Source organism: Schistocerca gregaria, chromosome 4 (assembly GCF_023897955.1).
Source record: "Schistocerca gregaria isolate iqSchGreg1 chromosome 4, iqSchGreg1.2, whole genome shotgun sequence".
In the NCBI taxonomy this organism is placed as follows: Eukaryota; Metazoa; Arthropoda; class Insecta; order Orthoptera; family Acrididae; genus Schistocerca; species Schistocerca gregaria.
Window position 1 is genome coordinate 301,663,069 of NC_064923.1, and position 16,809 is coordinate 301,679,877.

At 40.5% G+C, this 16,809-nt stretch overlaps 1 protein-coding gene across 4 annotated transcripts in view; it reads right to left on the reverse strand.

Annotated features, from left to right (window-relative positions):
• LOC126365875 (voltage-dependent calcium channel subunit alpha-2/delta-3) overlaps window positions 1-16,809 on the reverse strand; it is an 859,858-nt gene that overhangs the window by 327,471 nt on the left and 515,578 nt on the right. For all 4 annotated transcript variants that reach the window (XM_050008568.1, XM_050008566.1, XM_050008567.1 and 1 more), the window contains exon 8: window positions 2,401-2,593. In XM_050008568.1, coding sequence (XP_049864525.1) covers window positions 2,401-2,593 — 193 coding nt within the window. The remainder of the gene's footprint in view (window positions 1-2,400; window positions 2,594-16,809) is intronic.

A 16,809-nucleotide genomic window follows, 5' to 3' on the forward strand; every position in this document is an offset into this window, starting at 1 on the left:
GGATCTCCGGGCAGGGACTACTCAGGAGGACATTGTTATCAGCAGAAAGAAAACTGGCGTTCTACGCATCGGAGCATGGGATGTCAGATCCCACAATCGGGCAGGTAGGTAAGAAAATCTAAAAAGGGAAATGGATAGTTTAAAGTTAGATATAGTGGGAATTAGTGAAGTTCGGTGGCAGGAGGAACAAGACTTTTAGTCAGAGAACCACTTGTATGAATATCAAGAGCTCAGATGGAAACCCAGTTCTAAGCAAAGAAGGGAAAGAAGAAAGGTGGAATGAGTATATAGAGGGTCTATACAACGGCGATGTACTTGACAACAATATTATGGAAATGGAAGACGATGTAGATGAAGATGAAATGGGAGATGTGATACTGCGTGAAAAGTTTGTCAGAGCACTAAAAGACCTGAGTCGAAACAAGCCCCCCGGAGTAGACAACATTCCATCAGAACTACTGACAGCCTTGGGAGAGCCAGCCCTGACAAAACTCTACAATTTGGTGAGCAAGATGTATGAGACTGGCGAAATACCCTCAGTCTTCAAGAAGAATATAATAATTCCAATCCCAAAGAAAGCAGATGTTGACAGATGTGAAAATTACCGAACTATCAGTTTAATAAGTCACAGCTGCAAAATACTGATGCGAATTCTTTACAGACGAATGGAAAAACTGATAGAAGCCTACCTCGGGGAAGATCAGTTTGGATTCCATAGAAATGTTGGAACACGAGAGGCAGTACTGACTCTACGACTTACCTTAGAAGAAAGATTAAGGAAAGGCAAACCTACATTTCTAGCATTTGTAGACTTAGAGAAAGCTTTTGACAATGCTGACTGGAATATTCTCGTTCAAATTCTGAAGGTGGCAGGGGTAAAATACTGGGAGCGAAAGGCTATTTACAATTTGTACAGAAACCAGATGGCTGTTATAAGAGTCGATGGGCATGAAAGGGAAGCAGTGGTTGGGAAGGGAGTGAGACAGGGTTGTAGCCTATCCCTAATGTTATTCAATCTGTATATTGAGCAAGCAATAAAGGAAACAAAAGAAAAGTTCGGAGTAGGTATTAAAATCCATGGAGAAGAAATAAAAAGTTGGAGGTTCGCCGATGACATTGTAATTCTGTCCGAGACTGCAAAGGACTTGGAAGAGCAGTTGAATGAAATAGACAGGGTCTTGAAAGGAGGGTATAAGATGAACATCAACAAAAGCAAAACGAGGATAATGGAATGTAGTCGAATTAAGTCGGGTGATGCTGAGGGAATCAGATTAGGAAGTGAGACACTTAAAGTAGTAAAGGAGTTTTGCTATTTAGTTAGCAAAATAACTGATGATGGGCAAAGTAGAGAGGATATAAAATGTAGACTGGCAATGGCAAGGAAAACGTTTCTGAAGAAGAAAAATTAGTTAACATCGAGCATAGATTTAAATGTCAGGAAGTTGTTTCTGAAAGTATTTATATGGAGTGTAGCCATGTATGGAAGTGAAACTTGGACGATAAATAGTTTAGACAAGAAGAGAATAGAACCTTTCAAAATGTAGTGCTACAGAAGAATGCTGAAGATTAGAGGAGTAGATCACATAACTAATGAGGAGGTATTGAATAGGATTGGGGAGAAGAGGAGTTTGTGGCACAACTTGACAAAAAGAAGGGACCGGTTGGTAGGACATGTTCTGAGGCATCAAGGGATCACAAATTTAGCATTGGAGGGCAGCGTGGAGGGTAAATATCTTAGAGGGAGACCAAGAGATGAATACACTAAGCAGATTCAGAAGGATGTAGGTTGTAGTAAGTACTGGGAGATGAAGAAGCTTGCACAGGATAGAGTAGCATGGAGAGCTGCATCAAACCAGTCTCAGGACTGAAGACCACAACAACAACAACAACAACAACACCTTGGTTTTACTTTTCATATTCTGTGAGTCCTTGATTCTTCCACGTCTCTTTTTTTCCTCTACTCTTCGATGATCTGCTTCACGGGTGGGAGAAAACCAACAATCTTCAAGTTAATGACCACCCTACTTTTTCTGACACCTTCTGACAGGTTGATATAACACATTTACAAATCTCACTGATTATGTCCATTGGATTCCAGCCATCACTCGTAGCTTTATCGACCATTAAAATGTTGCTTATCTTTGAAAAACTATAGTAGCTTATTTTCAGTTTTTCACAGTCATTTACTCCAATTTTATCAATAACTGTGCTGTTAGAATCACTATACAATATCTTATTAATATGTAGTTGTTTTGAAAGGACAGAAAGTACGTAAAACAAGCAACATTTTCAATGGGACAGCTTACTCATTATGAAATACATCTACTTGTGAGTTTCACTACATATTACAAGTTATGAGTTTATATGTGTCTTGTATATTACCTTTTAAAAATGTATTACCTTTATTTTCACATGCCATCCAATGCATTTCTTCAGCATTAGAAGAATCAGCGCCTATTAGATATGTGAATACTCGCACAGGCATATGTGGGAAGTTATAATGCTTGAATATTTCACGATATTTATCTGGTGGTCCATCCGTTATCAACATTATTGCCTGATTACACTGGCAGCCTAATGAACTTTTGTTGTACTGCAAAAGAAAAGCATTTTTTTTTAAATTGATGATCTTCAATACATAATCTGTAATGACAAAAAAGGCTAACAGTTATGTGTGTCAACTGCACTAATGTTTTTCTACTAACAAGCAAGTTATTTAAGTTCACAACAATAAAATGACACACACTGTCGAACCATTAATCTTTCCAATGTCAGAAACAATGAGAAAACAGGTAAGATATAGTTTATGTAGCAGTATGACAAAATGAGTAATGAAGTTTTTAATGACATAATCACACGATCATTTCATAATGCTGTAACCAGTTCCAAGCAGTGGTCATTTCCATACTATCAACGGATTAAAGCAGGAGACAAAGAATGGTTATAGAATTTATAAAATCTGCAAAGTAACTGTTTACCTAATCACAAAAAAATAACGAAATTGTACCTACAACCACATGCCGCAAGTGGGGACATAATGTTCCAAAGGCAACAATAGATAGAGATCAAGGGGTGTTATAAGTGGAGTGAAGGCCTCTCCTTGTCTATTTTTACATGTTGTATCCTCAAAAGGAACAGCTACTCTGGCCCATTTTATGATTACATTCATTAGAGTAATGTAACATAACTTTTCACGCAGGTAACAATAGATAAGGATCGAGGGGTGCTACAGGTGAAGTGAAGGCCTCTCCTTGTCTATTTGTACATGTCGATATCCTTGAAAGGGACAACTACTGTGGTCTATTTTATAGTTAAATAAATTAGAGTAATGTAACATGGCAGAAACAGTAATACGTCCAGACATTATATCTTTGTGTTGGGTTTAGAGTGGGGTTATGTTAACAACCTGCTCCTAGAACAAGGGCAAGAAGTAGATAATGAAACCTAACAAAACAAAATATAGGCCTAAATTAAAAATATGACTTTATCTTTGAAGCTTCCCTAAAGGTCTCCCCTCTTCCATAAATTAGGAAAAATTAGGAACTTTGACAACTTACAACATAAATAGGCCACTGATTGATCCCTTGTAACTGAAAGTATCATTTTACACTGATGAGCCAAACTATTATGACCATATGCTTAATAACTTGTTTGTCTGTCTTTGGAATGAAACATGTCACCAATTCTGTGTATCAGGGGTCAGACAGTTTGCTGGTAGGTTTGTGGTATTAAATGTCTACGTACAGGTCATGTAATTTATGTAAATAATGGAACACTGATTTGCGTACATGGTGATGGCACCTGATAGCGACACAGATGAGTTCCATAGGATTTACATCAGGTGAATCAAGTTATGGCTCTGAGACAAAGACAATCATGCTGCTGAAAGATGACATCACCATTGGGAAAATGTCAAGCATGAAGGTATGTAGGTTGTCCACAACTGTCAGCATGTCTTAGATTATTTCCAGGGGGCCCATGTAAGTGCAACGAATGTTTCCCATTGTATAATAATACTCCCACCAGCCTGCATCCACGGTACACTGCATGTTTTGAGCTTCTGTTCACCCCGATGATAGCATTCACAGAGACAACCATCAGTCTAATGCAGCACAAATGTGATTCGCATGAAGAGGCAACACATTTCCATCGTTCAATGGCTGAATCCCAATGGTCCCGTGCCCATTGCAATTGTAACTGACAATGTTATTGCTCAACCTGTGAAAACATAGGGGTGGCTGCGGCAGAGCTCCATGTTTAACGATGTACAATGAATGGTGTGCATGCACTAGCATTGCGCTCTTTCAGCAGAGATGCTACATATCACCATCTATTCTATTTTACAGAGAAGACAAGCCTCCGAACCCTATGCACTGCAAAGAGCTGTCGTAATCCAACCATTTAGCACCTAGTGGTAGTTTAACTGTCCTTCAATGTCTTTCTGTAAATGCTCATGACAGCAGCATGTGAACATTCGACCATGTTCACTGCTTTTGAGATATTTGTTCACAGGCTCTGTGTAACAACAATCTGCACTTTGTCACAGTTAATTATCTCAATGGATTTCCCCATTACCTGCCCGCATCTTTGCTAGGGTGGTCTCCCGTCCATGTCTGCTCTGCTTACATTTTGCGTCACATGCCCGCAACACCACCAGGTGGCATCCAACTTCACAGTGGGCAGTAGTCATAATGTTTTGGTTTATAATTGAACAATCTGTCAGCACTTCTTATGGAATAGGGCCTAATGCTCATTATACCTAGGTCTCAGTTTTTAAATTATTTATCAAATGGCAGTGTCAGCCGCACAAGATTATGTATCCACATCTATATTCTGCAAACCACAGTAAAGTATATGGCAGTGTCCTCTCTCTCGTTCTATGTACTAGTTTCTTCCCATTTCCTATTGGTATGGAGTGTGTGAAGGACTATTCCTCAAATGCCTCTCTGCATGTAATTAATCTAGTCTTGGGATCATAAAATAGGAAATTGCAGTAGCCTATAGACATAGATTCCTCACTTAATCTTGAAACTGTGTTAAGTCAGCTTTTGTTGGACTGCTTATGTCCATTTTCAAATGTCTCACTGTTCAGGTTTCTCTCATCTAAAACACTTGATCAGCATTTTATGATGGGTTGCATGTGACTTTCAGAAGACAAGAAAACATTTTCATCGGTGGGTTCATATTTTGGTTGTCATGTATGATAGTAACACTCATTTTAACATTCTCTGGAACACTTCTTTCTTTCAGGTTTGCAGTCTCTTAGAATGAAGCTTGCTGAATTCCAAAGGTGTTATTTTTTAACTAATGGGTGTGGCATCCAGCACACATCTCGATTATGATTAAGGAAGTTAAACACATCAAATTAAATTGATAAGTTAGATTCCATTGTATCTTTAACTGGAAGGGGAAATTCTACACCTTCCCGCCACCCCCGCCCCCCCCCCCCCCACTCTCTCCAGCTAAGATCAAGCAAACATAATTCATTCAGACAGAAATTGTTCGATTCTTCCGTGAGGAAGTACTCTAATGTATGTGAAATCAATAAAAATATTGCAAGAGCATACTCGGGACTTAATTAAGGGAGGGGTCAACTGCCGTATTCAATTCAAGTAGCCGAAAATTGTTCTTTTACTTGACATAGCAATTTCTCAAATGAAATAAAAAATGTCCATTTTCTCATTATATTCTTGCAACTTACTAAGAAATAATAATCGGACTCTAATTTAACGGAATCTTAAGTTTCATAGAAGAGGCCGCGTAAGGAAACAAAGTAAAGGGAAAAATGATATTCGATATTCAACATAAAGGATGTGATTATTCTAACATAAACGGAGGATGAGAATATGAGCATGTTTGGTAATTATGGCTTCATACCTGAATTCAGAAACAAAATAAAATTACTGCATCACGACAAAACTATGACGAACCTGGCGCCCTCAGTCGATTGTTTCCTTGTTTCCGACATCATTATACGAGCAACGATCATTGCAATAACAATTTTGAGATGATTAAACGCTACTCTTGTTAAGCCACACATTAATTTTAAATTTTATACACTTCTGCATGCAATCGAACCAATAGTGGACACATTTTTTGTTGGTAGCCTATCTCAAAAACATGGTTTTGGTAGAATTCAAGTGTCTTGAGGTGGTGGAATCGCTGTCCACGCATTCTTTGTTTGATATAAGGAACAAAATGCAATTTAGACTATTAATCAGGCGAATACGTAAATGGGATATTAGTGCGAAGCTTTTCTCCTCAAAGAATCAATTGTTGACGTACTTCTTCATTGTTATTGTCTTGATGAATGATGCGACGTTTTCAGTTGTCTTTACAAATTTCATCGATGGTCGAGGCAAACAGCATTTACAATTAACTGTTCTTCAGTCATTTAAAGCAATGGTTACGACATGTCAAGTGCAGCCAAAGAAACAACACATTTTCTTAAAGCCAAGTTTAAAAGGCGACACTCGGTTGCAAGCAACTGCTCTACCAAGCCACAGCGCGTGAGCGCCGCGCGTTTGCGCAACTCGCCGGGGAAACTAAACACTTTCGGTTGTTTCAACTTTGGCGACACTGGTGGCATGTTTTGAGGAAATGTGTGTGCCTAGAGTGTAGACAAACTGAAATATAAAGTTGGGAACGGAGAATAATGTTCGCTTTTTGGATATCTACTCTTTGCATATGTGTCTTTATGATTTCAGTGATGCTGATTACAAAAATAAGCAATATGTATTGCTGCTCCTGAGACCTTCACGTGCGATCAGAACATGGATAGTTTGACATCTGAGCTTCAGGGCAAAATTTATTGAATTAGGTTCACTTATACAACTGAATTAAGAAAAGTACAAGCAAATGTAATCCTAGCTGTGGAAATGCTCTCGTCTACAGGACTAAAATCCCATCGTTCGAGTTGGCTGTCTCTCTCTCTCTCTCTCTCTCTCTCTCTTCACACGAGGGAAGGTTACAAAAATAAAGAATCTGCGTTCTTTATTCAATATTTATCTATCTGGGACGTCGCAGTAGTGTTCCCCATTGACATATGTTTGAATTTTGAAATATTGCCACTGTACAAATCTATCTTCAAGAGAGTAGTTTGCAAACCATTCTCTTCTTAATGCGGCCTGCTTCTAATAATTACTGCCGTTAATATTAATATTTATTACTGTCAATGTTAATAATTATTAGTGTTAATGAAAAAGCGTCATCACAAACTAAAACCGCATCTTATAGCGTGCCGAGTGTTCTTGAGTGTAATGCACGCAATGTGATATGTAATTTCAGTTCTGGCAGCAGTGCTTCATGCATTACAGTATCTTTATTCCTTACCGGATAATTGACTCTATTTAAAAGAAACGTGAACAGTTCTGGTGACATTATAAGGTATTTAAAAGAAGTTATTGGGTCTTCAATTATAAATTATTTCAGCAAGGATGCTGAGCAACCGAGCTGATGTATTTTCTTCATCCAGTCACGATTCGAAACACCTTTCTTATTTTTTTCTTATGCGGCGATTCCACGGAACAAGCTTTAACCTCTCATCACAACTCGTGCGCCGTGGAGCTGCCAAAACTTTCATTTCAGACACGACGACGAAACTGAAGTGTATACTTCTTTCGCCTAGTCAAATATGAAACCATTTGCGTGCAACTCATTCCACGCAACGAGTGGCGCAACCCAATGTCGTCGTGTAAACTAGAAGTGATGATTTTAGTTCATCTTTAAAGACCGGAGCAGTTGATTGCTACCTAAACTGCACCTAGACAGTCAATAATATTGCGTAATAATAAACGTTCTCCCTAAACTGTTCAATAATATAGTGCAATAATATTTTAGTTCGTAATATTGACGATAAAGATTCTGCTCCTGTGATAATTACTCTATTTTGCTGTAAGCAGAAAAGAAAGGTGGACGAAAACTTGAGTAAACGAGCGTCAAAGATCATTCATGAGAGCGTATTGAGAGAACTGATGGAGAACGAAAAAAGAAAGATTACCGTATCAGTTTCATAACTTTTTATGCGTTGTTGGCCCAAAATTAAAAATGGTGTAGCGCCATGTCCCCACACATAGGTACATGTTTCTCATCTAACCCCCCCTCCCCCCTTCCCCTACACACATACCAAGAAAACCGGGGAGTACGTTATTGGTCAAATGTGTGTGAAATCTTATGGGACTTAACTGCTAAGGTCATCAGTCCCTAAACTTACACACTACTTAAACGATTCTAAGGGCAAACACACACACCCATGCCCGAGGGAGGACTCGAACCTCCGCTGGGAAGTCCATGACTGCTCGGCTAATTCCGCGCGGCACGCTATTGTTATTCGTAACCAAACTTCTAGAAGTGATTTCCCTTGACTCCGCCAGACTTCTCGTTTAGCCAAATGTATTACTATATGGCTGATTGCAACGAGACAGTAGTACGGCTTTAGCAATTGCTGTATAACCGTTTGTTTGTTGTTTTAAGCATGTAAGCAATGCTCGTGTAACAAATATTGAGTGGGTAGCCATCAGTTCTTGAGGCATGATAGATTTGAAAACTGACTAACTCTTTAACCGGTACATCAAAAATGGCAAATTTTAGAGCCTGCCCCCGACCCCCCTCCCTCCTGGCTGGTAAAATTTCTGCCGATGCCTACGTCCGCTCACCAAGAACCAAAATACCGGTACTATAATGAGAGACGTAATTCCACCAAGTCAGTGTTTACCTGTTACGCTACAATACCTTGCTACTGAGAATTCTTTCAAAAATTTGAATTTACAAGTGTAGTTTCAGATTAAAGTATTTGGGACAGAATTAAACAAGTCATGCAATAATAATCTGAGCACTAAACGATTATATTCGGGTAGTTAATGTATACACATACATCAGTATCCATAAATGCTTTTATTCATAATTTTGTTCTACCGCTAATTAATTTTTTAAAAAAAGCGTCGTCCTGTCTCGGTCTTTATCCTATTTTGTGAGTGGCAAATCATAGATTGATTCTTGACATTTCTGTTTTTGTGCGCTAACATTCCAAAACACCGGCAACCAGATAGCCTACCGTACATATGTATTTCGATGCACTCCATCATGACGCTCCTTTGTCTTGTTTTGAACTCATTTTCAACACAACGAATAGTAAACACAATGATAGCCACATATTTAACATTGCAAAGCGGAAGAGACTGACGAGGATATTGTCAATATCGCCCACAAACGGCACAATATTTCCATGCAGCCCAATATATTTCAAAAGTTTTTAAGTTGTCAGTGTTATTATCCAAGCTCTCAATCTCACAATATTATCTTAGGGGCGCTTTAGATTCCGGCCGGTACGAGCAGTCTAAATTTCGTTTATTGTTACAGATTGTGCGCTTCCTCATCTGTGAGCTTCCTCGATCTAATTCATCGGGAACAGATCTTTTTCGCAGCTAAATGTTCCTGCAAAACTCAATGTAGGCTACTGTAATCTTCGATATGTCAAACGACCCTGTATCTCGTGCAAGTCACATGCCGATGCTCCTCAATCTTGCGTACAGCACCGGCTGAGGTAGCCCCTCTTTTAAGTATAATCTATTGTAGATTCTTCGACCAAAAAACGCTGCCCAGTAGTTGCAAGGAAGCACAAGACACGGTCGATCACTCACTATTAACAAGGAGTCATACAGCCTCAGTCATCTGTCCCCTTTTTAACCGTGTCTTTCTCGGTATTTTATCCATGATTTTATCTAGTTCTTCTGTTGTGCCTCGTCGGAATTTTTCGACGAGGTTTTCTGAAGCACATCTTATCGGGGTTACCTTTCAATTCTTGTGGAGGAACGGAACGTGGTTTTCCGTTTTATTGCTAATAATAGATTTTCACTGTTCTCGTCAGCATATTGTTAATGCAAAGGCGTTGATGACCTTGCTGTTTAGCGCCCTAAGCCATAAATTATCATCACACCCGTCTACAAAAAGAGTAGCAAGAATTATACAAAAAAAACTTCCGTCAAATATACTTGACATGCATTTGTTGTAGAAGCTTACAAAATGTTCTGAGCTCAAATGTAACGGTGTTTCTTGGACAGAATGACCTCCTCCATTTCAGCCAACGTGGATTTCGAAAACATCGATCATGTGAAACACAAGTCGCACTTTACTCGCATGGCATCCTGATAGCAACAGATCAAGGCAGCCAGGTAGGTGCGGAATTTCTCGATTTCAGAAAAGCATTTTACTCAGTACATCTACTCATACTCCAATGGTTATCAAGTGTAATATGTGACTTGACAGAGGATTTTTTGATAGAGAGGACGCAGCATGTTATCTTGAATGGAGAGTCATTGTCCCATCTACAAGTAACTTCGGGAAGTGTTTTCGGACACTTGCTGTTCATGCTGCATATTAATTACCTTGTCGACAATATTTATAGTAATCTCAGACTTTTTGCAGATGATGCAACTACCTATAATGAAAGGAGCTGCATAAATAGTCAGCTCTCGATAAGATTTCAAAGTGGTATAACTTTGCTTTAAATGTTCGAAAACGTAAAAATGTGTGCATTACAAAACGCAAAAAGTAATAGGGTATGGCTGCAGTACCAACAAGTCACAGTTTGAATAGGTCAACTTATACGAAACCGCTTGTAACACTTGTAGGAATACACAGTTCGTTCAAAAAGTTCTGATACTTATTTTATTCCTGGCGTATAACCCACGCCAGTACCTTCAAGCAAGAATGTGCATTCGATCAGTCAGTTGTGAGTAGGCATTGTTTAGCAGCAGACGTACCACCGCAGTGTGCAATTGAGCAACATTTCTAAAACAAGTGTTTCGAGACATTCTCTAGAATACTTTGAAGAAGAGAAAAGTATGTGCAAAGTTGAGTGGACGCATGCTGCAACCCGACTGAAATGCAAAACGAGAAGAGTTTTATCCTGGACAAATCGTCACGAGTGGAAAGACTTGGTGTTATCAATTCAAACCTACCAGAAAACGACGAAGCACAGAAATGCAGAGGAACGTCAACGCTATTACGACAAAAATGGTTCAAATGGCTCTGAGCACTATGGGACTCAACATCTTAGGTCATCAGTCCCCTAGAACTTAGAACTACTTAAACCTAACTAACCTAAGGACATCACGCACATCCATGCCCAAGGCAGGATTCGAAACTGCGATCGTAGCGGCCGCGCAGTTCCAGACAAGCGCCTAGAACCGCATGGCCGCTATTACGACATAACTGACACTGAAAACAACGTGACACGCATGTTGAACAACATCGCAAAGAAGGACTTTTCTGAGAGTTTTACGTGGATGTATGAACTCTCTGTGCGTTGTATTCCAGTGTGGAGAACTATGTATGATACCTGAAGCATTTTTTTAAATCTAGTCTCTAAAGTTGGGCTGACAGGGTATGAAACGATCACAAAGAGCAGTCGTAAGTGAAAGAGGGGGCAGACTGCGGTTCATTAGTTCAATACTAGGGAAATGCAATCAGTCTAGAGAGGAGCCTGCATACAAAACACTCCTCCCCACCCATCCTAGGGTATTGCTCAATGTGTGGGAGCATATTGAACATACACGGAGGAGAGCAGAACGAATGCTCACCGTTTGTTTTAACTGTGGGAGAGTGTCACAGACATACTGAGGAAACTGAACTGTCAGAAACTTTGAGACAGAGTCTGTCCATCCCGAGAAATCCTGCTTACAAAGTTCCGAGAACTGGCTTCAAATGAGGAGTATATTACAACCCCTTACATATCGCTCCCGCAGGTATCTTGATGATGAGGTTACATGAATCACAGCACGCACAGAGGCATTTAAAAATCTCACAGAGGCATTTAAATAGTCATTCGTCGTGTGCTGCTTACGTGAATGGAACGGGAAGAAGCCCTAATAATTAGTGCAATGGCAAGTAAACTCTGGTTTGCAGAGTGTGGGTGTGTATGTAGATGCTGTTGTGTACGCTACGTCAGAGGGCAACTTTCCTTGCTGAAAGTCCTTCTCTCCGTGAAGTGACGATTCTCTCAGCTTGAGCTAGAAATGACCCTTTCAGAACACAGATTGACAGGGTGAACAGTGCATACAAACTCCATAGCCCCACTTACGATTGAATAAATTATGCGCTCTATCGAACTGAACTGAGGATGAAGATTTAGTTTTATCTCCATTAGCCATTTTCCTACGCCAGAAGATCATCGAGAACGATGTTTCGATCAAAAACCACAAACAATTCAATCCATAAGGGCATTGCAAAATTGTTTTTGGGTTCCAGAAAGGCGTATTGGTTTTCGTCGTACCATCGATGTTAGTTACGAGTTGATACCTTCATTAGTGAAAGTTAACCCGTCAGTAAAGAGTATTAACGGTATTACTCGGCCATATGCAGTTAACCAACGACAAGATTCCAATCTACTGGGTGATCAAAAAGACAGTATAAATTTGAAAACTTAATGAATCACGGAATAATGTAGATAGAGACACACATGCTTGGAATAACATGGGGTTTTATTAGAACCAAAAAAAACAAAGTTCACAAAATGTCCGACAGATGCACATCGTTTGGTGATGATCGTGTGCTCAGCCGCCCCTTTCGTCATGCTTGGCCTCCCAGGTCCTCAGACCTCAGTCCGTTTTCCAGAAACAGCCCATATAGCGACTTTCTTGATAAGGTATGGAAGGAATTATTTACTGTAAATGGACATAAGCCAACAAGAGCAGAAGTATGCGGTAAGGTGTCCTGTAAAGTCACGAACAGTCATGCCAAGAATCGGCAAGCCGTATGCACATATGCACAGTGTGAACGACAGTACATGACGTGTTTAATACACTCTACAAAAAGCTGTTAAGAAGCTCTGTAGGTAGGTTGTTCCATTCCCTCTTCGATGCGGTTTTCAGCTCCAGTAGTGGCAGATGTTGTGGCATTCAGGTTCACTCAGCACGATTATTAATTTCAAAAATGAGTACACACGTAATCAGTTTTTTACTTGTAACACATCAAAAATATTTACTGAAATCAAAGAGAAAACAAAAAGGAGCAAAGAGGAAGCAGTAAGCGTAAAAAATTAGTGAATGTTGTTGTTGTTGTTGTGGTCGTCAGTACTGAGACTGGTTTGATGCAGCTCTCCATGCTACTCTATCCTGTGCAAGCTTCTTCATCTCCCAGTACCTACTGCAGCCTACATCCTTCTGAATCTGCTTAGTGTATTCATCTCTTGGTCTCCCTCTACGATTTGTACCCTCCATGCTGTCCTCCAGTACAAAATTGGCGATCCCTTGGTGCCTCAGAACATGTCCTACCAACCGATCCCTTCTTCTAGTCAAGTTGTGCCACGAACTCCTCTTCTCCCCAATTCTATTCAACACCTCCTCATTAGTTATATGATCTACCCCTCTAATCTTCAGCATTCTTCTGTAGCACCACATTTCGAAAGCTTCTATTCTCTTCTTCTCTAAACTGTTTATCGTCTATGTTTCACTTCCATACATGGCTTCACTCCATACAAATACTTTCAGAAACGACTTCCTGACACTTAAATCAATACTAGATGTTAACAAATGTCTCTTCTTCAGAATTAGTGAATATTGTCAAAATTATGGTAAAACAGAAGTTAGTCACGAACGCATCAACGGCGCCCTTCACTGAACCGACCAGTGCGTGTGGCTACTATTTTGTCGTTTGTATGGGCTGGTTGTGGCGATAGCAGCTTGGTGAGGGGAGGGGGTGGTGGTGGGGGGGGGGGGGGCGGAGTGGGCAATCATTATCGTCACACCTCAGTCGTGGCCTCCCAGGGGATAATCTGTTTCACTTTCCTGAGTGATACTGTGACTGTTGGTCCATCCATGTAAGTATCATACGTCTTGTCCCTCCGCACTTATTCTGCATCCGCGACGTCATATGATGCCTCTGCGGCTCTAGCTGTAACGGTTTACGAGAGGTGGTCATGAACTTTTAACTGCCATCCCAAAAAAAGAAAATTACCGAGCGAGTTGGTGCAGTGGTTAGAACACTGGACTCGCATTCGGGAAGACGACTGTTCAGACCCGCGTCCGGCCGTCCTAGTTTATGTTTTCCTTGATTTCCCTAAGTCACTTAAGGCAAATGCCGGGGCGGTTCTTTTGAAAGAGCACGCCGCTTTCTTTCTCCATCCTTTCTTGACCCGGGCAAGCGCCTTGTCTCTAATGTCCTCGATGACGTCGGGACGTTAAACACTAAATTCCTCCTCCTCCTCGAAAAAAATTAAGTTCGCTAAGGATGAGGATATTGCGGTAAGGAATACCAAAGTAAGCAGTTCAGTTGAAGAGGAGTGGATATCTCTAAAAACAGCAGTCACAGATGTGCGACATACAAACAATACAAACATATGTATAAGGAAGGTAACTGTGAAGAAACCTAGGCTAACAGGAGAAATAGTTCAGTTCAAAGACGAAAGAAGGAAATTTAAAAAAAATGTTCAGGGAAAGATTGGAATATAGCAATGTAAATCCCTCAGGGACGAAATAAATAGGAAGTGCCAGGCAGTCAAGGCGAAATGCCTTCAGGAAAAAAAAAATGAAATGACCGTATGGTATTGTTGGCCGGGAGACCCCATTGGGGGAGTTCGGCCGCCATATTGCACGTCCTTTTGAGGTGACGCCACGTCGGTGACTTGCGAGTCAATGATGATGAAATACACATAACACCCAGTCCGCTGCCAGAAATCGAACCCGGGCCCCCCACGGAGGCGGACATGCCTGCTGGTAAGATGTGAAGAAACCGAAAAAGAAATTATCTGCGGGAGGATTGACTCAGAGGGGTCCAGAAAAATGTAGACACTTTCATAGTTAATATCTTTAGAACAAAAAGATATATTATTTCAATTTTGCGCAGCAGCATAGTCCATTGTTTTCTCAACAGATTTTGGTGCGCATTCTCTAGCAGATGACAGTGCAACAATGAATGAAGTAATATTGTCGTTTAACAACTCAAGGCCGTGTTGGTCGTGGTACTGTAAATACGAAAACATGATAGAGGTACAATGGCAGTGGCATAATGGATGCGGAACTCAGCCACCAACATGTACAACAATTTATCGTATTTAGGATAAATTTGAAGCCGACAGCACCGCTCAGAATGTGCATATGGAAAGGTATGGCTGACCAAAAACATGAAAAAGTCCAGCTTCCAGTGTTGCGGAGTTGCAACATTTTACTAGGTCACCTCTAAAATCTGTGAAGCAGGAAACGGGGTAAGCCAATCAAGCGTACGACGAATCCTGAAGGCTGCGAAGTGGAAAATGTACATTACAAAATCGCTGTACGCTATGAACGAGGGCGATATGGTTTGAAGGATGGAGTACTGTAAGTGGTTTGAAGGCATGCTTCGCGAGGATGAACGGATTTCACTGATGGTTATCTGGTCTGACGAGGCGCAATTAAAACTGAACGGTATTGTAAACCGCCACAACTGCATGCAAGGGGTCCTGAAAATACTCACGTTCACGTGAGCAAAGGTGTTAATCTACTCGGTGTTAATGTGTGGTGTTGTCTGTCATCGTGCGGTGTGATCGGCTCATTCTGCTTTGAAGGTACCGTAGCAGGTGAGATGTATCTTCATATGCCATCCAAGAGGCGTTTGGAAATGGCAGATTTTACTTACATCAAGATGACTCTTCGCCTCACTACCACAGAGATGTTAGAACCTACTTGGATTAAATCTACCTGGACGACTGATAGGTCGAAGAGGAGCTGCTAAGTATCCACCACCTTACACCTCTTGACTTCTTCCTACGGGAGACCTTGAAAAACGAAGTTTATCAAGAGAAGCCAGCTATACTGACTGAACTACAGAAACCATCGATGCGTCGTGTGTGGTTACCACACCGGCAACACTAATAGTCATAGTTCAGAGGTATCGACGTTGTATGGCTGCTAATGGGGATCACTTGAACACACAAATTAACCCTCATTTTGTCCCGTTAATATTATCTATCAAAGAGTGCTTAAATTCTTATCAATTCCTCTGTATAAAAGATAGAACAACCTTCGGTGAAATTAAAAGTGAGAGTGGAAACAGTAAAATTACAATAGGAATTCCATCGTTAAATGCAGAGAGAGCAGACACATCGAAAAAGTTCAAAGAAGGCCTTTATGAGGGGATTGACATGCCTGATGACGTGATGGAAGAAGAAACTGGAGTCGATACGGAAGATGTAGGTCTAGTATTAGAGTCAGAATTTAAGAGACCCATAGAAGAGTTCAGATCAAATAAGGCAGAAGGGATAGATAACAATCCACCAGAATTTCTAAAATCATTGGGAGAAGTTACAACCAAACCGCAACTTAGGTTAGTGTGTAGAATCTATGAGAATGGCGACGTACCATCAGACTTTCGGGGAAATGTCATACACACAATTCCGAATATAGCAAGGGCAGGTAAGCATGAGAACCGTCGCGCAATCAGTTTAAGAGCTCGTGCATCCCACCTGCTGACAAGGATAATATCCAGAAAAATGAAAAACAAAATTGAGGATCTGTTAGACGATCAGTTTTGCTTTAGGAAAGGAATGCAGCCGAGAGCCAATTCTGACGTTGCACTTGGAAGCAAGACTAAAGAAAAATCAAGACACGTTCATAGGGATTTCATACCTCGAAAAAGGGTTCTAGAGTCTAAAATGGTGCAACATGTTCGAAATTCTGAGGAAAATAAGAGCAAGCCATAGAGAAAGACGAATAATATACAGTATGTGAAAGAAACAAGAGAAAAAAATAAGAATTGAATACCAAGAACGAAGGACTCCGGATAAAAAAGGTATAATAGAGGGATACACTCTTTCGCCCGTACTGTTCAGTCTATACA